Raw genomic sequence first — 22665 nt, 5'->3', positions numbered from 1 at the left:
CCACTACACCACTACTTAGTGCAAGCATGATGGGATCTGCGCCCGTGTTCCTTGCACACAATGTTGTTGAGGCGCTTTGTGAGTGTGGGGAATGTCTTCCTTTGCTCACTCACCGCCTTTGTAGGTGTCGAAGACGATTTGAGGCTGGGGAAATTTTACTTTTTACTTTTGGGACTGGACGGATATCTCTGCGGTTCGGATGCGCAACCAAGTCGTTCAAATCATCGTATCGTAGATCTCATCAGTGTTGTCGTTCCACACCGCTACTATATCGAGGATTGAAAAATGTCATTATTCATTACGTCCAGCGTCAGCGCTAGGAGATGCTAGAGAAAACCCCTGGGTATACAACTCAATCAAGCATTTTGCATCTTTCTATGGTGATGCCATGTCCAGATCTCTTCAATGAAGCTCAGATGCCTCTGACAACTGCACCAATGACACTCAGACCCAGCAGCATTGATACCGCCCAACTCGCGCCTCCACTGATCCTCACACCCGCACTAGCATAACCTCGCTCCTCATCGACCTTTCTCGCACCGACCGCCTTGTCCGTGTTGAAGCAGCCGAACATGCCCATGCCGCTTGCGCCTTCTTTCTCGTATTGTTCCATCTTCTGTGCCAAGCAACTCTGAACGATGTCTGGTGAATCGGTGATGCAGTATTGGAAGCAGCCGTCGTTGTCTTCTGAGTTAACGATGACTGGAGTTGAGGACGCGGATGGTGATGATGTGGTTGAGTCGGGAGCGGAATAAGTCGCGATCGCGTTGATGTGCCCGTTGCAGCATGCATCTAGTATTGAAGAGTTCGAACCACCGACAGGTACGGCGCACGACGGGAGGTTGGTGGGTGGTTGAGGGATCGAAGTGAATGGTTGGCACGACATTTTTGTGTTTTTACCGAGAGTTTGTCGTGTTGACGTGGATGTTCGGAATTCCTGGAGAGGCTGTCGAGGGGTCTTGCGAATATTTCGTAGCTGAGTCGCAGTGTAGTCGTAATTCGAGATGACGTTGTAGGTACTAGACACGACTTGCGCGCTGGTCGATATTTCTCTCGCAACAAGAAACCGGGAAACGACGAAAAACGATGGATAAGAGAACAACTCCGTCGCTATGCTGAGACTTGACTGAAGGAAACAAGCAAGTTATGTCGCGAATGAAACACAGAGTTGTTCACAGAACAGACTCAAAAGGAAAGAACCGAATGAAAACCGACTGAAGGAAAGAAAGATGGTTGAAGTTGGAGAATACTGCACTATCATCGCAAGAGCAGAGCCTCATATGTAGACTTCGTACGGTCTAAGAATATCTCAGGTGGATACGCGGGTGGGTAGTCGGCAGCGCGAGATCTAGCGTTACGCGCCGACCCTCTCGGCTGCGCGACGCGTTGGTTGGCCCGCAACGTTCAATGGGATTACGCGCTAAAACCACGGGCAGATCCGAAACAACACGTTCTGTTGTGCTCGAAACGTTGTTATGCTGGTTTTGGGTAGCCGTCATGCTCTGTTTTGTCCAATGGGTGTGTTGGGTTTGCTGTGTAGTGGATGTCACGTGCGCGAAATCGAACCATTTGGGTCGCTAACTTGCCGCTGCCTAGACGGCCGAAGGGCTGAGTAATGGAGAATGCATATCAGTGGCTGATGGACAGATTGAACGCGAGTAGGACAGGGCTCTCTGATTCGATTATGATGTGGAGTTCGTCGGATACAGGAATCCATTCCACGTGCTTGCCCAGGTATAGAGTTGCGAAGACATTTATGCTTGACCGGGCACACTGCGGCCATCATTAACGTATGAGATCGTGTACAGGCGGTCCATGGCGAGTCGTATGGCAGCCAAATCCTTCGAACTTGGAGCATGTATCTGACGCGCCACCAATGCCTTCCCATAAACAGGACAGACTGAGCCCTATCATGCGAGACAGCTGTCACCGGTGGCATTAGGCTCAGCTGTTCTCGTCCTCATCTTCATGCGCGGCCGCCCATGGGCTTCTTTTGCGCAATGATACGCCTCTTCTCTCAAGCACGAATGGTATTGGCGCTAGGCAAATGGCGATCGCCATCAGTACCAGACTCGCGTTCCTGGTGCCTACGTTCAAGAACAGGTGTCTTCCGACGAGTGGGAATCCAGCACCAGCGAGATTCCGAATGAGTCCAATTCCGGCAAGAGCTGATGCTGAGTACGTTTTGTAGGCGTCTTCGGTGTACGTGAGCGTCATGAGAACTACATCGAATTGTTAGTGCAGCATGATTGACGTGGATCATCTCTGTAACTTACTGAGAGTGTAGAACGACCATCCCCAGAACGCGCTGGCGAGGACTGCGAAGAAGGGGTGTATGTTTGGCGTTGCGGTAAGTGCGAAAGCCAGAAGAGACACTGGTAGCACAATAGCCGCCAGCTTCGCATGATGAACTCGCGCCTCGGGCACGTCGCGATGGCCGGCCTGCGAAACCCGCCTTTGGTAGTATCGCTCCTGTAAGACGTTCGTAGCTAGACCAAGCGTGATGCCAACAACAATTCCCAGGAATGAGATACCGACGCCGATAGTATCAAAACCGTATCCGTTCGGGCCAAAGATCATGTGAAAGGCGCCGTTAAAGAGGAAGCTCAAGCCGTATAGAAACCCGTTGTAGAGTGCACCAAACTGCACGATAGCTTCAGAGCCCAAGAATCTGAATGGGCGGGCGAGTGCTGTAGTGAACAGCTGCTTCGGTCCTCGTTGCTTCATTTCGTCCGGCACCTCAATCTCATCGTCGCCTGTTTGCTGTCGTAGGGTCCGTGCTCTCCGCAAGAGGATAACACTATGTCTTGTTTCTCCAAGGCTATAGAGCGCGACGACCATGACCACCCAGAAGGCCAAGCAGATGAAGAACATGATGCGGAACACAGTATGCCACGATCGACCATGCGCGATGAACGAGAAGAGCACAAATCCAGTCGGACTGCCACCCGTCGCTGCCCAGAGAAACCAGGACATCGCTGGCCCGGTATCATGGTGATGAAAAAGATCCGCGATGGTGCCTCCAAAGTTCGAGATGGTCGTGGATGAGAAATAACCCGAGAACAGACGCAGGACAAGGAACGGCCCAAGGCTCTCTACATATGTCGTCCCCAAAAGTAGCAAGAGAAAGATACCGTAAGACACAATATAGACAGGTCTCCGTCCAAAGTATTCCGAAAGAGGAGCCAAAGTCATAGGACCAAAAGCCAACCCAAGAACATACATGCTCAGTCCCAGAACAGCGACGCTCGGCGACACGCCCATGTCTTTCGCAAAGTCGCTCGCGACAGGACTAAAGCCACTCGCGCCCCAGGAGACACTGAGGTCTATGGGGACAATGGCGGCAACCATTAGCCATTTGCGCGCTTTCGACCAGTTCCGGGGGTCGTCTGGATCGTGGGGTTCGAAAGCTATGACTTTTGTTGGAGAGCTATGCAGCAGAGGCTGACTCTCTGGTTGAGAAGAGCTCATCACTGCGTAAAAAGACCGCGCAAGCTGACAAGATCCCGGGGATTCCGATGTTTGGTGTTGATGCTTCGGAAGGCAGGTACACAAGGCGGGTTCGGTTTCCCCCAGATGATGACGTCACCGGTCATTCGTCCCGGATTAGCACCGAAACGCCGGAACATGACATTTTGGAGAAGTACAACACTTTCAATTCTTGCGGTTATGCGTCTCTAGCATTACTTTTGCGCGATTTTGTTACAACTTCGACTGACGGGAGCTTAACGCGATAACCTGACATAGGTAAACTACCCGGGGAGCTGCTCGATGTGTCCATCCAAAGCTCCACGCCGCCCGGGTGTGCTCATGGGATATGTTCCATAGTTCTTTTGATCGTAAAAGGCCATTGCCTTCCTTCTTCTACTTGTTCGCCGAGTTCCCAACTGACGAATACATCAAACTGTTGCAAGCCTTTAATTTTCTTCAACGGGGTGAACAAGGCGTCCTCGTAGATGTGATACGGTTTAGGACGCGTTCTCCATGTCACCAGGTCGACCCTAACGTATCTTAGGGCCTCCATCTTTGATACCTCCTTCCAGGTACGAGTCCAGCATGACAAATCGTAAGGCGGTACACCTTTCGCCATCTCCCATAGCATGCTTATGTCATGACTTCTCCACTTCAGGTGTAGCGATTGAATTGCTTGAAAGTGATGGGTGGGTACAAGACGATGGAGGCAGAAGAATGCTGTGCTGGTAGGGATATAGAAAGTGTTGAATCCATAGAGATATTGTATTGATTCGAGATACCTAGCGCAAACAAGTTAGTCATATTTCGTACACCAGTGAGACCTCAGGTAGGGGAAGAGACATACGCGATCTTGCACGACCGGGGAAAGGCCATAAGCTGCTGAAACTTCGCGCATTTCAAATCGAAGGACGATACCGTCTGGTCGTGATATATCCACAACTCTTTCTCTTCGGGGATGAGCTCCACTTCAAGTTCTTCATTTCCGAGGGCGTATGGATAGATCATCGTTCGCAGCTCTGGAGGCAACTTCGTGAAAAATAAGCATTGTGGCTGATTGGAGAATCCATCCGTTGCTGCGCTCAATGCCGAGACTTCCATCGTGTCAGAGCGGATAGGTGGTAAAGATGCGTTCCAATTCGCCCGACGCGTGTTCCGCCATTCCATGCTTACTCGTCTTCGCTCTTGAAATCTCTTGGCTCTGGTCCTATGAATTCTAGGCTCGATCACTGCTTGCACAAACTTGTTGAGCACAAACCAGGCTGCGTCTTTGATTGGTCGCATGGCCATTGCCAGAGGGTTGAGAAATATGTGGTCAAGGGAGAAAAGGGCATTAGCGATACCATGTAATCGACGTCCTGATTGTTCGATACTTATCATCAATACAAAGAGGTTCACTCCGAAGTCGAATGTGGCCCATAAGTGATACGGTAGACTGGTGCCTAGTCACCCTGCTGTGGCAAAGCCATTGCGGCACAGCATCATCAAAGTCGGGGCGTGGCTTATGCAAGGTGCCCCTCGGCTGAGACCGTGACACAACTAGCTCCTTGCGGACCCAATAGAATTCATGGCTGGATAGGCTCTGTTTGGTCGAGTGAAGTTTGACTTCATAGTGTAATTTGTTTAATGGAAAAGACATCATTGCATGGGCAACCAGTCACTCACGCCTATTCCTCGCGTGATTTCGAAGGGCCATGTCTTTCCTCCACTCTCACGTCGAAAGTTTCCATCTTCGCTCCAACTAGTGTATACCGCAAATCTTTTCAAACCCCTCAGAGTTTCCAGCGGAGTAAAGAGGACATGTTCATATGCAGCACGGACATATGGCGCCCAGATCACCATGTCGACCTCCATATGCTCTAGTGCTCTCATTTTTGATATTTCCAACCACATTGAAGACCAACATGAAGCATTATACGGTGGATCGCCTTCAAGAAATTTGTGCATCTCGTGTGTCGAAAGATACGCCCATCTCAAAATCATGCAACGAATGCTTTGGAACCAACGCGGAGGAAGAATACGGTGAAGAGCGAAGAAGGCGGTAAGGCTGGGAATTCGAAAGGTGTTTTCGCTATAGACGTATTGTGCGGCTTCGACGTAGCTTTAGCACATTCAGTTAGATACTGTATCATGGAGCAGTAACGTTATTTATGTGAGAAATTTACTTTACTCACGCAGTTTTGCACGACGCTGGGAACCCGAGCAGCTTCCTTGCTTGTACGCAACTCAGCGTGAATGGAATCTCGTCGTCGTTCTCCTCACACATCTGACGCTGAAGCTGTTTATCGTCCTGGCCATGGAGCTCAAGCCGGAGGACTTGGCCGCCCATGGCGTATGCATAAATAAGCCTCCGTAGCTCGAGAGGCAGCTTCGCGAAGAACGGCGACTGTTGTTGGGTGCATACGTCGGCGGCTGAACAACAGTCAAAGGCGTCCGCAGATTTCTGCCTTACTCTAGGAAGTCTGGCGTTCCAAGCAGCACAAGCTTCGGCTCGCAATCGATCGCGGTACTCCTTCCGCTTACGTGCGCTTCTCTTTAGTCCGCGGTCGTAAGGCGCGACAATTAACGTTTCGATAAGTTTCTCTTTGAGTGAGCGCAGCAGCGTTGAAGAGGAGCGCATATTGGATCGATGCCTCTCGAAGTGTTTTTTCGAAAGAACGCGTAATGAGGTTTCCAGTTGTGCGTGACGGTCATCAGTCTCTCGAGTATGATACTATCTAGGGATGTGACCCTTTCTAATGCAATGAGTTGGGCGTCAAGGTTCGTAACAATCTGTCGGACCCCCAGCAAGGGCGAGCTGCCGGCATGCCGGCGCTCGATGTGGCACGGCCTGTGGCGCGATAAGGGCAAACCCGAAAGGAAGCTAAGCGGAAGTCCGAGAGCTAACCACGCTTGCTCTTCTTTATGCAAACGCGAAATATAAGGTAATGATTGGTAAAACCAAAAAGCCCTGGAATAGTCCGACAACGTGGTAACTTGGGTACCTAGACAGGCACGAGATGTCTAGGAAATGGCGAGACGCACACGAGTGCCCGTGCACATGCTCGTGCACGATCCTGCCGAGGTGAACATCTGAGCACATTCCAACCTTGGAAGGCTTGAAGTTGCCCGCCCACGCGTTGCACTATACCCGGATGTCGGTCAGAAAACGCCTTGTGGATTTGCACGTAAGTAACTCTCCTCTTTACGCACATTGCTTAACAGGTCACTACTGTAGATCTCTTGTGTCCCGTAGCATAGCATTCACGTTGACACAGCTGCATCCTCAAGCCGGGTCAGTTAGCGTGACGTCTCGCTTCCTTTCTGCGGGAAAGATTAAGCCGCGAACGCAGCCACCATCGATCGCGAACGAGCTGACATTCCTCTATGGCATCATTTATGCATGTCAAATGGCATGGGGTTAGAGATACACAGAAGTTATTGGACAACCTCGGTGCATGGCTTCAAACTCGATGCCGCGGTAGTTCCAAGGTTGCCTCGCCTGGGCATGGGTGGGACAGCGTTTCCGCCCCCAATACGTGCGCCTGAAGGTGCATGTGTTTGCTTCTCTGCTGCGGGCAGCATGTGGGTAGGCTGGGTTGAGGAGTGCATGGTACACTCGCAGCTTACTTCCTGCTATTGCTAATGCAGTCTATTGATCAGCTACTTCTCAAGTGCTCAGCCTTGTGAGTAGTACCTTTCTTCTCCACAACACCACACCACAGCCTTGTTCGAAAGCCCTATTTCATCATGTCGCCCGTCCCGTGGACCAAGGAGATCAACTTCGGCAGCGCATTGCTGCTACATTCTTGCATTACGGTCTTCCTGAAAGAGATCAGCAACGGCCTTGCTATAATTTACCATCTCGCAGTACGTCAGAAGGACACGGCTGGGATCAAGAAAGCTCTTGTGCTTGACGGTTACACTTCCGTCTTCTCGCGAGATCACGATGGTGAGCTTGCAGAGCTATACTTCACCAACACTGGGTTCATTCTCTTGACCGTTTCGCTCGCCTGTGCCATCGCAATGAACCTACTTCTTCCAGCCACCGCGCTTAACATCCTCATCGCGACAACCTTCGGCTTGACATTCATTGCATCGGCACTAGTGGCTTGCCGGGAGAGGAGCCTTGTGATGCCAATTATGGCTTTAAGAAGAACCGGACGTTTCATCTGGTCCGATACGCCGCTTGTGAATTTCTTCACGTTGATCTATGTCGCAGTATACTTGAAGGGTTCGTCGTCAAAGATCACTCTCAGGGACTACGTGATCTTCCGATCTATAGCCATACTTGAGTTGGTGTTCATGAAGGCGAAGATAGCGGCGGCCTCTGTGGATATGCAGCAGACAATGTTCGTTCGACTTCTCAATAGCGAGTACGTCATGACTAGGAATGTAAGTACCTATCGTAACGCCTGCTTCAACGATGAGGATAAGTTCTCATTTCAATAGAAAGCCTCCCCGGCTCCGTTACCGGCACTACCGCTGCTCGACCGCAACCGCATCGTCTCCTTCTCCAGCTCCCAACGACTCTCGGTAATGCTCTATAAGACCTCTGTCGGTCACGCCGATGGTTCACTTTGTGGCACTTCTGGTCCTGTCACTATCGCAGTCCCAAATAAGGAGGGGTTCTTCATCGATGAGGCTGAAGACCGTGGTTGGCGCATCTACCGCGTATCGCCCGGCCTCCTTGTCATCGAAGATTGCGTCCAAATGATGGTCACGAAGTTGCAGGAGCGAGCACCAACGAAAGAACGACAAGGTCTGGTGTCATCCTTCACTCGCTTCAAAGCCTGGACTCATGGAGTGCTGTTGCGACGGTTAGGTAGACGCAGGGTAGTCTGGTTACTGAGGACGAAAGGGCATGGACCAAAGGAATACTATTGGAAAGGCAATGTCAATCTCGTTACGGGCTTAAAAGAAAGCTGGTTACACAGTCGACAGAGGTTTCAACGCGTAGAGAACCTCGAGGAAACTAGAGGTCAGATTAGCTATGAAATAGTCCGTTGATGTTCAGAGCATCCAGTAATATGAGCCAGCGTACGCAAAGCTGAAAATGTAGGCGGGTACGAAATGGTAAACATGATGCAGATGATCGGGCGGTTACGGTAAAAAGCACGAAACGTCATGACTCGCCGGATTATAGTAACCTTGAGGACGTCGCGAAGCGAGTCGCGGACACTGCATCTTCTTGTTTACGCGCTTGTCTTATAATAATTTAATTATAATAACTTTAATAGTACTTTAAGTAGTTAAGTATATAATAACTATAATTTACTAATAACTAATTTTAAGCTAGTATATCTTTATATATATTTATAGTATAGTAATAAGTTTTTAAAATAACTTTATAATAAAATAGTAAAACTATAGTTAAAGTTTAAGTATATAAAGTACTATTACTACTTATTTTAAATTATATTATACTAACTTTATTTAAATTCTTTTTAATAATATAGTAATAAAATACTATAATAGCTTAGTTTTTAGCTATAAGTAACTATTTAAGTTACTAGTAGTAAAATATTTACTAAACTTCTAATTACTAAAAGTATAAAAAATAATTTAAAAAGTTAAAAAACTTATTAAAAACTTAAAAAAAAGTAAAGCTATTAAGCTAGCTATTATAATATTTAAAAAAATTAGTTTATATAAAGTAAATAAAGTAATAATAAAGTAAGCTTACTAATAGTATATAAATAAAAATTATAATAATATTAACTTTATTTAGCTAAAAATTAATACTTTAAATAAGCTACTTATAAAGTATATTACTAGTACTTTTAGTAATACTAAGAAAGCGTAGCTTATGCGTATATAAAAAAAAAAAAGTAGAATTAGTACTATAATTATAGCTAGTTATAAAAAGCACTTTAAGCTAAAGTAAATAAATATAAGTTAGTAAAAATAATAAAATACTAAAGTAAAATTATAAGAGAAAACTTACTTAGAGACTAGCGTCTTAGTAATAAAATTATGTTAAAATATTAGAAACATTAGAGCGCGGACACCGCCTAACAACGACATGACCAACTCTCTATATCTAACATGAAGTCATCATCACAAGTAACGAGACACGGAACATGCTCTGCTCGAGCAAATATCTTCCGGAAGGAGCATGTGGGCCACTCAGTTGTCCAACAGACCTTGTCCTCGGTCGTTTTCACGCCGAAGGGCCGAGTAGCGCGTCTTCCCCATAGCAGTCTCTCCTCCTTTACCCCGGATTACGGCCAGGATCATCGAGCTTAGCTTCAATTAATTTTCCCGTGTACCTGGATACGGCTTGTATAAGAATGGGGAGCGAAGTACCTCTGAGGGCATGTAGTGCTCGTTGGCGCCTTCCGTTCACAACATGCGCTCCACCACAGCGACCGCGGCAGCGCTCTTGTTGACTTCGAAAGCATGGGCTTTTCTGAACGCGAGTCAGAACAACCAAAGTCTAACCATTGCCAACGATCGTCTTGTTGCGTCGGTGAGCAAGACAAGAGGATATATCAATGTCCTTACTCTTGACGGGCAGAACCTCCTTGGGACGGAAGATGGCAACACTGGAGTCGGTCCCTATCTCGACTGTTACTGCACTCCATCTGGCTTCTGGACACCAGGCCGGGGAAGCAATGTTCAGTACCAGCTGTTCAACGGCAAAGATTCTACTAATACTTCGTATGGGGGTATCAGCATGGGCGAGACCTACACTCCGACCGGTCAGAGGCTAGAGCAGTACTGGTTTCTAAGAGAAGGGGAAACAGGACTGCATACCTTCAGCCGTGTGGTGTACAACAACAAGACCACTCCATTCTTGCGCAACCTGCAAGAGTTCCGCACACTGTTCAGGCCAAACCATGAACCCGCGCTCTTCACGCACTTCGTTACCAACGAGAAGTTTGCTGCACCCCGCCCGGATACCGAAGGACAAGTCACTGTTCAAGATGCTACATGGTGGCTGGCCAATAAAGAAGATCCATACGTTACAGGCGTAGGAGACTACTTCACCAAGTACACCTTCCAAGACACATGGCGCGATCACAAGGCCCATGGCATGTACGCCGACGGTACCGGTAGCGCCAACGGCTCAACTTACGGCGCGTGGCTTGTACACAACACAGTCGAGACTTACTTCAACGGCCCTGTTCATTCCGATCTTGTCGTTGACGGTATCGTGTACAACTACATGGTCTCCAACCACCACGGTGATCAAACGCCCAACATCACCGATGGCTTCGACCGTACCTTTGGACCGCAATACTTCCACTTCAACTCAGGCGGCTCGCTCGAAGAACTCCGAGAAGACGCCGAACAGTATGGTCTCCGTCCAGAATGGAACGCCGGTTTCTACGATTCCATTGCAAAACATGTGCCGAACCTCGTCCCCACCTCCGGTCGTGGTACCTTGAATGCAAAGATCAGTCTGCCCACCGGAGCCAAGAGCCCCATCGCCATCCTCACAGAGAGCGGTCGCGACTTCCAAGACAACGTCTTTGACACGAAAGCATACCAATACTGGGAAGATATCTCCCCCACCGGCGAAGTCACCATCCCGCGTGTGAAAGCCGGAAACTACCGTCTCACAGTCTACGCCGACGGCATCTTTGGCGACTACATCCAAGACGACGTTCTCGTCTCAGCAGGAGAAGCTACTTCCATAACAGCGACATGGACCCCCGAATCCGCTGGCAAAGAACTCTTCCGCATCGGCACCCCCGACAAATCCTCAGGCGAGTACCGCCACGGCTACGCCCAGTCCCCCACACATCCCCTCCTCACAGAAGAATATCGCCTCTACTGGGGTGCTTACGATTTCATCGACGAGTTCCCCGAAGGCGTGACATACAAAGTCAGTACAGATGACGCGTCTCAAGCACTCAACTACGTGCACTGGGCTGTCTACGGCGGGAAGGCGAACTACGAGCGTCCCGAACCTGTACCTGATCATCCGTATAACTGGACTATCCTGTTTGATGCCAAGGCGAATGAACTCAAGAACAGGACTACAGCGACGTTTACGGTGCAGCTTGCGGGTGCGAAGACGGCGGCGGGGAATACAGATGTTTTCAATGCGAGTGAGCCGTATTCGAATCTGCCGTATACGGTTAATGTGAATGGGGTGGATCTTGAGCCTTGGATTATCCCGTGAGTTTCTCATTCTTTCTCCGTCTTTGATCATCAAAGTGTACTAACAATCATACCAGGTACAACCAATCCTCATCCTGCGCCGTCCGCTCAGCAGTCATATGCTACAACCTCGCGCACAAGTTCCTTTTCCCTTCGTCCATGCTGAAGGAAGGGGAGAACGGCCTGATACTTAGCCTACCGTACAACGGAACCAACTATGAGAGTGCTTTGTTGCCTGAAGCAGTGTATGTTCAGTACGACGCGATGAGATTGGAGGTGAAGTAGATGGAAACAAGAAATAGGATATTTGGTCTATCGAAGCTCGATATATAAGAGAAGACAATCAACGCCGTGATTATGCACCGCTAAATGTACATCTACTCTTCCCCTTGACATCGATGAATGTATCCAATGATAAGGCTAAGCAACTTCTTCTACCATGCGTCCACTGAAAGGCTTCTGGGTCGCTTTCTGTGTCTCCCCAGAGAATACTCTGCCGACAGGGGCTTGGAGCCACTCATCTGGCACAGCAAGTTGTGTCCCCTTGGCGTTCTGGATGTATCGTACGTAGAGTGGGTTCGCTCGCTCAGGCTCCTGTTCGATCTCCTCGCCATCTTCGTTGAGCTCGATCATGGATTTACGGCCGCGTTTCGGGGGTTGTTTCTTGAGAAGGCGGTTGATGGTGTCGAGCTAGGGTGGAAGGTCAGTAGTGTACATATTGACAGATGCTAGGGTTGAACAAACCTTTTCCTCTTCGTTCCTCTTCTCGCTGAGGTTCTTCCTCCGCCTTGCCATTTCTGCCCTTCGCATAGCGTGCTCTTCGGCTGTGAGGTGTTTCTTCTTCTGCGCCTCGTTTGAGAGGGCGAGGAGTGCGCCGTCTTCCTCTTCGTTGATCAGGGCGCGTTGACGCTTCGTCATCTTGCTGACATCGGGGGTCTGGTCGCGGCTGAGGTCCTCGTCGCTGTCCATCTCGTCCATGTCTCCACCTGGTGTGACGCCCATGTCGTCGTCTTCCTCGCCCTCAGCATCCTCGTCTTCGCCCTCTGCGTCTTCCTCCTCAAGGTCAGAGTCAGGGTCGCTGAGGTCGTCGTCATCGTCGTCGTCCATGGCCATTTCCTTGGCCTCGACTTTGTCTTGGGCCTTTGTGAGCTTTATGGCTGGCGCTGGCTGGACGGGGATCCCTCTGCTCGCATTTACGGTGATGCGTGGTGCTGGCGTGTCCTCCATGTCGTCGTCTTCATCTCCCTCGGCGTCCATGTCCTCATCCTCGTCTCCTTCAGCGTCTGGCTCGTCGGAGTCGTCGTCCACGTCCATGGCATCAACCTCCTCGGCGTCGTCGTCATCTTCGTCTTCGTCGTCCTCACTGTCGATCTCCCGCACTACGCGACTACTCCTCGATGCGCGTTTGCCCGCGACTATATTCTGCCTGCTGACGCCTGCCTTTGGTACGACTCCGCCAGTGGCCTGTCTGAGCTTATTGGGCGATGACTTGACGGTGAGGTGGATCGACTGGCGCGTCTCTTCGGGCGAGGAGCGCTGTATGACGGCCGCAGCGGGCGACTGGTTGGCAGTGCCGCGGCGAGGGCGGGTCGAGGAAGCGGTCGGGGCACTGGAGGCTGTTAGAGGAGCTGGAGGTGCGCGCGCGCGGAGGCGAGGCATGATTGCAGAGGAGCGAAGTGCGAGGCCGGCAAAAGCGGGAGAAGGCAGTCAGGAAGGATTGCGACGGCGTCAGATAGGCCGTCGGGTCCGTTGGCCTGGGGCAGGGGTGTGCAGGCGGGTGGCACAACGGTGGTGGTGAGAGGGGCGCCTCTGGGGGCAGTGACGGCGTCTTGGGGATGTTGTACTCGCTGCGCTTCCCTTGGCGATGGGTGCAAGCTATTCGCTCGCCTTGTCAGCCACATACCTGGTGCTGTTTCCTCGCTGGTCCCATCCCTCACCCTCGGATTCGTCATGCTCGGTGCTTATCCGTCGCATTCGTTTCGCCGCGCGATCTGCCATCTTTGCGATTGGTAAGACGATATCCTCTAGATTAAAAGTGGTTCCAATGGCGTGTTGCGACAATTCTACGCGTGTTGGTCATCGGCCATTCCATCAACCTTCAGATGGAGATTCGCCGGGATCTTCCCCAGGTCCTAATTAGGCCTAAAGAGGCTAGCGCTTGTCTTCGCTCTCATAGAAATAAAGATTCTCGCATCACAACATCGGGAAAGCATTACATTTCTGGCAAGTTCACAAAACATTCGTAACTAATTTGGTATTCAACTATAAGGCATACTGTATATTAGGACTACATCGGACGATTGACTGAATTCACCATTGCCTGCCCACTTCTCAGGTAAACACAGCCTTGACAGTCTCTTCAAGATCTTCCTTAGGCACACCCAGCTTGTCGTTCCAAAGCCCCATAGATGAGAAGTCACCCAATTGCTGCTCCTTGCCAAACGTCGCGCCCTGAATCAAGTACATGATACCGCTGTGATCTCCCGACTGGAGCTTGGCACGTCCTTGCTCGATGTGCTCCTTTACATTGACCTTGTTGACAGTCCACTTCGCGCCAGTGACCTTCTCTGCCGCGGCCAAAATATCCTTCTGCGTTGTCTGGAATCCACTGATGTAGACATATTGGTTCTTAGTCAAGTCGGGGTTCTTGAGTGCGTTGACGGTCGCGATACCGATTTGGTTGAGGTTGGTGCTTGAGAAAACAGCTTCACCATCATCAAAGAGGGTAGCAGTCCTTGACTTGCCGTCAAAGCCCAAGAACGCTACCCTGAGGCCCCAGTCGAAGAAGGGGCCAGTGGCAATGCCAGTCCAGCTAATCTCCTTCTCCTTAGTCTTGAGGTATTTGATCGTCTCGAACTTGGGCTCAAATACGGGCACGATCTCGCGAGCGCGCTCGTCATAGACGTTGCTTCCATACTCTGAAGGAAGGAAGCGCTTCACGCCCGCTGCGATCGCGGCATCGATCAACTTGTTTTGATCGCCCAGTGCCATGCCGCCGACGAGCGACAAGACAGCATCTTGGCCCTGGAAGGCTTCCTTCAGGCTGTCGTGGGACTCGTAGTTCGCGCGAATGACTTTCACGCCTTCGGGAAAGGTCGAGCTGGAGCCTTGGCGCGAGAGGACAGTTGTGTTGAATGAGGAATCCTTGAGGAAGGCGTTCAGAATGGAGGGACCAAGGTTACCGCTCGCCTGGTATCGTTAAGTATCATACATATGAGCAGCTTGGCAGGTATACATACACCGATGATGATGACGTTCTTGATGGACATATTTGATAATTGTTGATTGTTGAGTCTGAACCGGGTCGATATCTGTGATGGTTTGTAGAGTGTGTAGTGATTTTGATGCTGTGGGTGTCGTAAATTGTGTGGCTTACTTTACCGGCGAAGACGCTCTCTTATGTATACCACAACGAAGACGTGATTATGCATGGCTATGATGCAGGTACAGTGCCCCACATCCCCAAATCCGCACTGCTTGTAAATCTGCGTCGTACAACCGCGTTGCCTTAGTAATGAAGGCTGAAACAAAGCCGCACATGGCATGCAAGTTAGTTATGATGTGGCGCCATTGCTTACGATACTAGTCTTGGTCGACACCTAGATGCTTGGGTAGGTGTAAGGTCGGTGTACTTAATCTGTCCGATAGCCACTCTCCAGAAGCTTCGCTGCGGAAGTAGTGCAAGATGAGGGCTCTATCGCCGAAGGTTAATCTCGTAATTACGCCGAAATCATCATGTCAATAGATCAGGTTCAAGTTCGTAGAAGGCTGATGTTGGGGTTGCTTAGCACATCTCGCGGAAATCCACCGCCACGCCAAGGCGCTAGCCGGATCCAGATCGTGACTGTGGAAGTCGCGCGCACGCGCAGTCGTCATCTATCTCCTAGAGCTGTTACTTTGCGCTTTCCCACCGTCTTCGTCACATCACCAATACAACCCGCGCATATACGTCAGTGCAGTGTTACTTATGTGTTGCAGCAAGATGAATCTTTACATTCGCACCTCAACCTAGAGCGAACGCGCGTTCAATCTTCATCGCCAAGACTCATTCTGTTCTCGATAATCCCCCATCTCTCAAGCTGCATGAGCAACTCGAGTGGATCTGCTGCGTTCCAAGCGCTGATTTCCCACTCTGTACGATTCCTCCCGCCCCCTTTGTCATATACCCAGGGTATCTTCTCAATGGTCCACACAAGCTCTCGTTGTGACGCGTTCAATCGACGGATGTACTCCCTCGCTTTCATAACCGCGTCTTTAGTCCCCTTTCGCCGAACCTTCATCACCGACGCTACCACATACATTCCTGGACATGTCGTGTTGAGGCGCAGCTTCGTGTGCATTCGGTCGATATCCGTCAAGATCGCGTGGTACGCATGCTTGTTGAGACCGAGGGCGTCCATTTCAGGTGTATGAGGCGGATAGATGGGATGTCTGAATCCGAAGCGCAGTACTCGGAGTCTTGTTCCTCGCTCTACCGTCTGACGGCATTCCAATCTTCTGTTATGCTCGTAGCTGGTTCTGTTCACGGCACTAGGAAACTGCTCCTTCCACGCCCGATCATCGCTCACCAGCGCGGCAATGATATCTTGCTTCAGTGTAGTATCGGCATACTGCTTCCTCCTATTCACTAGAGGGTTGTCTTCCATCTCAGCCAGATATTTTGCATATGTACTGCGCCGCGTACTGGCATTGATGCTTGCTCTCATCCAGGCTCGAAAGTAAGGGTCGACACCGTATCGATCGATATTGGCACTCAGAACCTCCCGCTTACGAAGCGGGACAGCATTGGGACAAAGAGGATATGGCTTCGAACGATCTCGAATTTGTGCGTGGTGGGGGATGAGGTCATCTGCACACCTGATCGTCTCTACCGCGGACATTGCTTGGCGCCCAAGTGTTGGTCTTGGTCCAGACTCAGCGCATGGGAATACATCGATGAAGGACAGACGCTGACCCATACGATGACTCGGCTTGGCTGGAGGCGCAGACATCAGTGCCGCTTGCAAGGTCTGGTCGCGGTCGACATGGAGAATCTGGATATGTGACTCTGAGACACGAGAGGGCGCGAAAACCGAAAACGAATGCACGCAAACCATCACCGAAACGCCCCTGGCTTGAAGATTCCATGTTATCTCTTCAAGTAGCTGATTGAGCGCGACAGCCTCTTGCTGGTTCTTCTTCAGCTGTTCGGTTGTATCCCAAAATCTGCCGCATTTGCCTGGCCCGTGCTTCTTTCCGGAAGTCTTGCGTTGACCGGCTTCAGCAGGGGATGTCGCGACCGGTCCAGCACATTTCTTTCTCCTTACTCCCGTCCAGATCTTGTTCAAAAAGTCCCTCAACGCAGTTATCAAGCGACAATAATCTTCGTACGTAAGACCATGGTCTGCTAGCGCAGTTGTGTACTCTGTAGGTTCGCAGAGGCGAAAGGATGTCACAAAATGCGCTTCGGATCGAGCACATTGTTGACGGTCGGAGACCCCAGGAAACAAAATCCCGATGTCGTCAACGAAGCGTTTCTCCGGCTGTTGAGGAGGTAAGCGGAAGTCGCTTGTCTGCACGACGGATTTGCGAATGTTCTCCAATGTCGAGTGCCTTATACTAATCGTCGATTTCAAAAGACTTCTTGCTCTAGCTCCAATACGCTCCCCAAGGACGCGGTGATCGCCTGAGACGCAGGCATCAGGCCGTGTGGCTGACGAGATTAGGCTGCTCTTCGGGTACGAAGACTCCGACTGCAGTGGCGGATCTGCGATCGTACTCTCAGAGCACTGTTTCCCAGACGACTGCGCATAAAGTGCGCGGCGATACACTAGCGAGTTCGCGTCTTTAATAACGTGAGAGTCGCTATTGGATTTGTTATTCGTCGCGACATCCAGATCTGGCTTCGTGGTTCGAAAAGGTATGGGATCGGTGTGCCTGCGAGATAGCACAGGCCTTGCATGCTCGTCCTTTCCTTCTCTTTCCGCACATTCTATGTCTTCCCTCTCGCTCCCTAAGGTCATTATACAATCCACCGACAGCCGCTGAGCCATTTTGAAGATCTGGACGTCATGGGTATCTTTGTCCCGTGTCTTTCCGGTCGTCATACAGTATTGACGGTGTATTTACTCGTCGTGAGCGGATAAACTGGATTCGCAATTCTCTTGAGGTGTTTGAAACTTGTTGAGGGCGCTGGTAAACATGATCGTGGGCAACAACCCACTAGATATGGACAGAAGCGACTGCCGGCTGCTAAATTTACAATCGTGGCAGCTCGGTAATGTTTCTCTCCCTGCAGCGCAATTGACTTTGGACCAATCTGCACTCAGAAATGTCGGCCGAAACTGAGGGCAGGGGCGTATGCGAAGACAAAGGGCTGCAGCAAGGGGCTGCCCTTTGCGCATGTCTTGGACCACTACTTCAACAAGTTTCGACGCACGATGACATTCGAACACTACAAGCATTAAGTCTTCACCCAAAACGGTCGCGCCCAAGGATCTACTGATTACACGGTCCATGGTAAGTTGCTCCGCGGATCTAACATGCGCTGCGCCCTCCCATTTAGGTGAACTTTCATGCGCAAAATACGTGGCATTTCAAGTCGGGCTTTCGTCACCGCTGCGATCGATTTAAACTCTGGAGTCCAAGCTCAATGCGATTGTTGTTGGCCCCAAAGGTGAGGGCATCTGGCGGTGGCGCAAAGGATCAGGCATTTCATGCGCCTGAAAACGCCGCAATCTCATGGGCCAGGATTTGCACGCATCTCCTCGCAGTGTCTCTTCCTCTATCTGATTCAGCCTTCTCAGTCGGTATCTGATGAGAAGTAGAACATCGAAGTCATACCGTTCGCATATTGTCATACAGTGATATGCGTCAAACGAAGAGTCAACATGTATACATCTTTGACACGGCGTCTCTCACACGTCTTTCCCAGACGCCGTCAACGACCATGGGTTTTCCTACTCGGGCCAGTCACTCGACCACCATGGTGGACTCATTTGGACGTAATATAAAAGTCCTTGGACTTCGAGAACCTTTACTGGACAACGCCACTCTCATCGCTATATTCACGATCTAGGGACCATGACAAGCGAGGCATATAAAGCTTTTCTACGAGATCACGAAGAATACTCCAATCCGGGGTCCACGCATGCGGAGGCACCGAGGCCACGCCAATCTGTTGAGCCTCGACCAAGGTCATCGAGAAGGTCTTTTCTTGATGATGCGCTGACAGATCGTTCAAAAAGCGATCGGTTGCGCGCAAGGCGTCAGTTACATAGCTCTCCTGCACATCATGATCGCGGGAGAAGGAACACCGACAAGCAAGCTTACGTTAAAGAGGAGGACCTCGAGACAGGCGCTCTTCATCGTTGGGAACCAGATTCCGACAAGAACAGAGTCCATGGGAGAGCCGAGGGCATTGGTGAAAAGCTAGCACCGAGGCCCAAACAAGAAAACCGTATCTTGTCGCAAGAGAGTGTTACCACGAACAACGAGGCTAGAAATCACCACGAGAAAGATCGGCGCACTGTTCACGGCGAGCGTGAGCGAGGTAAGCTATCTGTGCCCTCATAATCTATAACCCGCCACTGACTATATTGGAAGATACGCTTGAAGATCACGGTCTAACGAAAGATTACATCGATGGCTTTCTCAGTGGTGTTGACGAACAACATGAGAGACGGCTGAGAAATTGGATGATGGCGGATATAAAACGCCAACTGAAGTTACAAACCGACTTACAAGAAAGGGCTGTTCGGGAAGCTACAGATTTGAACTCAATTATGGCAAGAATCAGGCGCACTTCGCGGCGTGCCACAAGTACTCCAGAAAGTCAAAAACCGGGCGCGTCATCCAGCACTCGTGCCCAGGCCTCGTCGACCAGTTCCACCTCACATGTGTCGCGTGACCAAGGTGAAGATGGTCACAAGAATTTCGAATCGAGACAAAGCTACGCTCATCGCACTACCCGAGGTCTTTACAAAGAAGAAGAGGAAGGGAAGAGAGAAGAGATTCAGGAAAATCACAGGAAATGGTACGAGGACTGCAGAGAGAAGGCTATGCGTGATGCAGCTGCACTAGGCTCAGGACAAACATCACGCCCACAACCGATCATTGCGAACGGCATGAATAGTGCGCGCACTGCCGCAAGCCATCCCAAAGATCGCAAACCGAGCGCATCGTCCCGCACGCGTCCTCAAGTCTCGCCGATCAGATCTACCCCAGACGTGCCAAGTGTTCGATCCGCTGGGTCAGATTACACAACGAGAGAGCGGAAGACGGTAGTCGAACAGTCACCTCTTATCTATTATTCCCATCGTCCCGATGGCACTTCTGAAAATTTGACAATTCGTAGTGGTTCTCGGCCATGTTCGCAATGCGGAAACAAAAGCCAGAAACCCCATTACATTGATGCGGCTTGCCAGACCGACGCTTCGCTGGCAAAAGCTGTTTCTGCAAACAAGCAGCCGTCCTTATCGAGAGAAGACGTGGCTAAGGGGTTCGACTTCTGGATCTAGTTGAAGAGAGAGTCATTCTGTCCGTTGAGGGCTACGTTGCGATGTTTGGCTGATTCGGTAGCATTCCAATATCGATGAACTTCCACAAGCTTGCTTGTCCGCACCGGCCGCTGTGGTTCAAGGAAGCTTAGGGTACCTTGTTGATGTCAGTCATCGGTAGTACGATCTACAATACGGAAGTCTTCTGCTTACCTGACAGTGTTGGTGTTTGAAGTTTGCGATCCTACAATCTCTTCCTCGCTCGTTGCTCTTTAGGCTGACCAGTCGCTGCGTGATCTACGTACCCGAATAGCCCACTTCATACCAGCTTCGTCGCTTTCCAACTCAGAATACAGCTGGTACAGTCCAGCTTGACCAACTCTGCCAAAGGTGCTGTGCTTGTAATCAGAAATTCCAATGTTTGATATAGGGCGATGATTGTGAAAGTGCGTCTGTCGTACTTGCGCGTCTCAAAGCAGGTCGCAAACTTTTCACCATTCACTTCATTCACCACTGCCTCCATTGCCCAATTCGGAACAAGCAGTCACCCAGAATTCTACAGCCCAGGCGGCGCCCCATTTAAATCACTTACCTTTGTCAGCCCTGTTACCCTTATCTTTAACGTCCTCGCTTTCCCATAGCAGCAGCTCCCTCAGTTACGGCAAATTGCGCGTGCATATGCGCAAATCCCTAACCTCACCCAACAGCCGACATGGAGTAATTATACCCTGCAGCCCGAAGACCTATTTACTGTCGCTGACCAATGCAGTCCCAAGGACTCCATCATCCAGCTGATCGTGCCGAATTGCGCTGGGGATACGGAGCGTCTCCAAGTTCACCGCGGTGTTCTTGGCAAGAGCTCAGAGTTCTTCCGAAGAGCTATGAAGCCCGAGTGGACCGATCGGAAAGAAGATTCAAAGACTCTGGATCTTCCCGAGGATTCGGCGAACATCGTCACCGACTATATCAAGTGGCTTTATGACGGAGAAATTCCGATCGGCTCACGCGCGGCCCACGAAGCCACCCACGACAGCAGCGCTGGAGAGGCGGAGAAGTTCCTCGCTCAACTTGCACGAGCATACGTATTTGCGGAAAGGATCATGGATGTCAAGTACAAAAACGCGTTGTTCCAGGCTATATACACGGCTCAAAACAAGTTCGGCTTGTGCATGGGGAATGAGAGCGTCAAGATTGTCTATGATGGCACGCCTTCCGGATCTCCACTGCGACGCTTAATTGCTGCAGACGTCGCGCACAAAGCGTACGATGACTTGAAAGAAGGGGGTGGCTGGATGGAAGACTTGGAATCGTATTCAAGAGAAGCTCTGATAGATGCATTACAAGCCACGTTGAGGGTGCGTTGCAAGGCAGACGCCCCCTACCCTAGCGTCGGGTGGTACATTGAGGATGAGGAGTAGCTATGTTACTAATGCTTCTACGGATGGGGACGTAAGGGTGGCAAGGGTCTAGGCCGCGATGGATGAATTTCGTGCAAGACAGCAAACCATTGCTGTCATCAATCAATGACTCCATACAAGATCAGAGTTCTTCTATCATTTTCTACACCTCACTAGGCAACACACCCCAACTATCATAAAACGTCCTCTTGACCTCATCACACAATACATCGTTCGCCTGATTAATCTCCGCCATCTTCTCAGTAGCTTTCTTCTTATCAGGTCCACGACAACGATCAGGATGCCACTTTAAGCTCATAGCGCGGTGCGCTTTCTTGATGTCAGCAGCTGTGGCAGTCCGACTAACACCGAGCACGGTGTACAAATCTGTGGCGGGTTTGATACCTTGCGGAGGCGGCGTGACGGGGCGTTGAGATGATGATGGTGGCTGTGGTGGTACATAAGAGGTTCTAGGTGGAGCGCCGGGGTGGAAAGAATAAGAAGAGTTGGTCGGGTACGAATCGGACGACGAGTAAAACGTATAGCTTGGTGGTGATGAAGAGTACGAGGGATGACTCAACTCTGCAGTCCAACGCCGATAGCCCGAAGGTGGCTTGCGGTCTTGACCACTGGAGGAAGACCAGCCGTATGCATGGTTACGAGGGACATAAGAGGATGAACGCTGTGGGCCATAAGAGAATGTACGCTGTGGACCATAAGAGGATGCACGCTGTGGACCATAAGAGAAAGCACGCTGCGGGCCAGAATCTCTAGCAGTATATCTATCAGAGTTTGCTCGCGATTGCTGAGCATTGCTCTGATAGTCGTAGGCAGAAGGGATGTAATCTGGACGGCGATAGCTCGGTGTACTCCGATCCTCTGCGTGTTGCCATTGTGGCTCTCGGTCGTTACCCTGATAGCCGTAATGGGAGGGGATGTACTGAGTAGCGCGATATTCAGGTACACTTGGTATGCTCCAGTCTTCTTCAGCTTGCGTTCGCATCTCTGCAAATATGCTGTCATTGTTGTCTAAAAGAGTCCACATCATGCCGGAGAACCCACTAAAAGCATCGCCACTGCCGTCTCTAGCTCTCCGTGAGCTACGCATCGACGGGTTATTATCGTACGAGAGTGGAGACGATGAATAGTTATGGTGCGCTATACTCGCTTGATATATCTCTTCCAGGTACCATTTCGAGGTGAATGAATCAGCGTTGAGGACACGTTTG

The 22665-nt window shown here is 50.4% G+C and overlaps 7 protein-coding genes across 7 annotated transcripts; 3 read left to right on the top strand and 4 right to left on the bottom strand.

Annotated features, from left to right (window-relative positions):
• Positions 1-412: 412 nt before the first annotated feature.
• On the bottom strand, positions 413-886 carry J4E78_006348 (uncharacterized protein; the record flags this gene model as incomplete). Its single annotated transcript, XM_049366960.1, has 1 exon — positions 413-886. One exon carries the CDS (start codon positions 884-886, stop codon positions 413-415), a length of 474 nt encoding a protein of 157 aa, XP_049221666.1.
• A 1058-nt stretch (positions 887-1944) lies between these two features.
• J4E78_006347 (uncharacterized protein) lies at positions 1945-2976 on the bottom strand (the record flags this gene model as incomplete). Its single annotated transcript, XM_049366959.1, has 2 exons — positions 1945-2222; positions 2277-2976. 2 exons carry the CDS (start codon positions 2974-2976, stop codon positions 1945-1947), a joined length of 978 nt encoding a protein of 325 aa, XP_049221665.1.
• Positions 2977-7200: 4224 nt separating this feature from the next.
• J4E78_006346 (uncharacterized protein) lies at positions 7201-8460 on the top strand (the record flags this gene model as incomplete). The annotated part of the gene is made up of 2 exons (XM_049366958.1): positions 7201-7845; positions 7903-8460. The coding sequence occupies 2 exons, from the start codon at positions 7201-7203 to the stop codon at positions 8458-8460; spliced, it is 1203 nt and encodes a 400-aa protein (XP_049221664.1).
• A 1342-nt stretch (positions 8461-9802) lies between these two features.
• On the top strand, positions 9803-11847 carry J4E78_006345 (uncharacterized protein; the record flags this gene model as incomplete). The annotated part of the gene is made up of 2 exons (XM_049366957.1): positions 9803-11580; positions 11640-11847. The coding sequence occupies 2 exons, from the start codon at positions 9803-9805 to the stop codon at positions 11845-11847; spliced, it is 1986 nt and encodes a 661-aa protein (XP_049221663.1).
• Positions 11848-11982: 135 nt separating this feature from the next.
• On the bottom strand, positions 11983-13536 carry J4E78_006344 (uncharacterized protein; the record flags this gene model as incomplete). Its single annotated transcript, XM_049366956.1, has 3 exons — positions 11983-12252; positions 12307-13171; positions 13466-13536. 3 exons carry the CDS (start codon positions 13534-13536, stop codon positions 11983-11985), a joined length of 1206 nt encoding a protein of 401 aa, XP_049221662.1.
• Positions 13537-13893: 357 nt separating this feature from the next.
• On the bottom strand, positions 13894-14831 carry J4E78_006343 (uncharacterized protein; the record flags this gene model as incomplete). The annotated part of the gene is made up of 2 exons (XM_049366955.1): positions 13894-14751; positions 14802-14831. The coding sequence occupies 2 exons, from the start codon at positions 14829-14831 to the stop codon at positions 13894-13896; spliced, it is 888 nt and encodes a 295-aa protein (XP_049221661.1).
• Positions 14832-20751: 5920 nt separating this feature from the next.
• J4E78_006342 (uncharacterized protein) lies at positions 20752-21457 on the top strand (the record flags this gene model as incomplete). Its single annotated transcript, XM_049366954.1, has 2 exons — positions 20752-20756; positions 20809-21457. 2 exons carry the CDS (start codon positions 20752-20754, stop codon positions 21455-21457), a joined length of 654 nt encoding a protein of 217 aa, XP_049221660.1.
• Between the last annotated feature and the right edge of the window lie 1208 nt (positions 21458-22665).

The sequence above is a fragment of the Alternaria triticimaculans genome (genome assembly GCF_023758025.1).
Source record: "Alternaria triticimaculans strain BMP 0046 chromosome Unknown scaffold_8, whole genome shotgun sequence".
Lineage (NCBI taxonomy): Eukaryota > Fungi > Ascomycota > Dothideomycetes > Pleosporales > Pleosporaceae > Alternaria > Alternaria triticimaculans.
The sequence above is the reverse complement of the archived record's forward strand: the minus strand, read 5'-3'. Positions and strand labels throughout refer to the sequence as shown.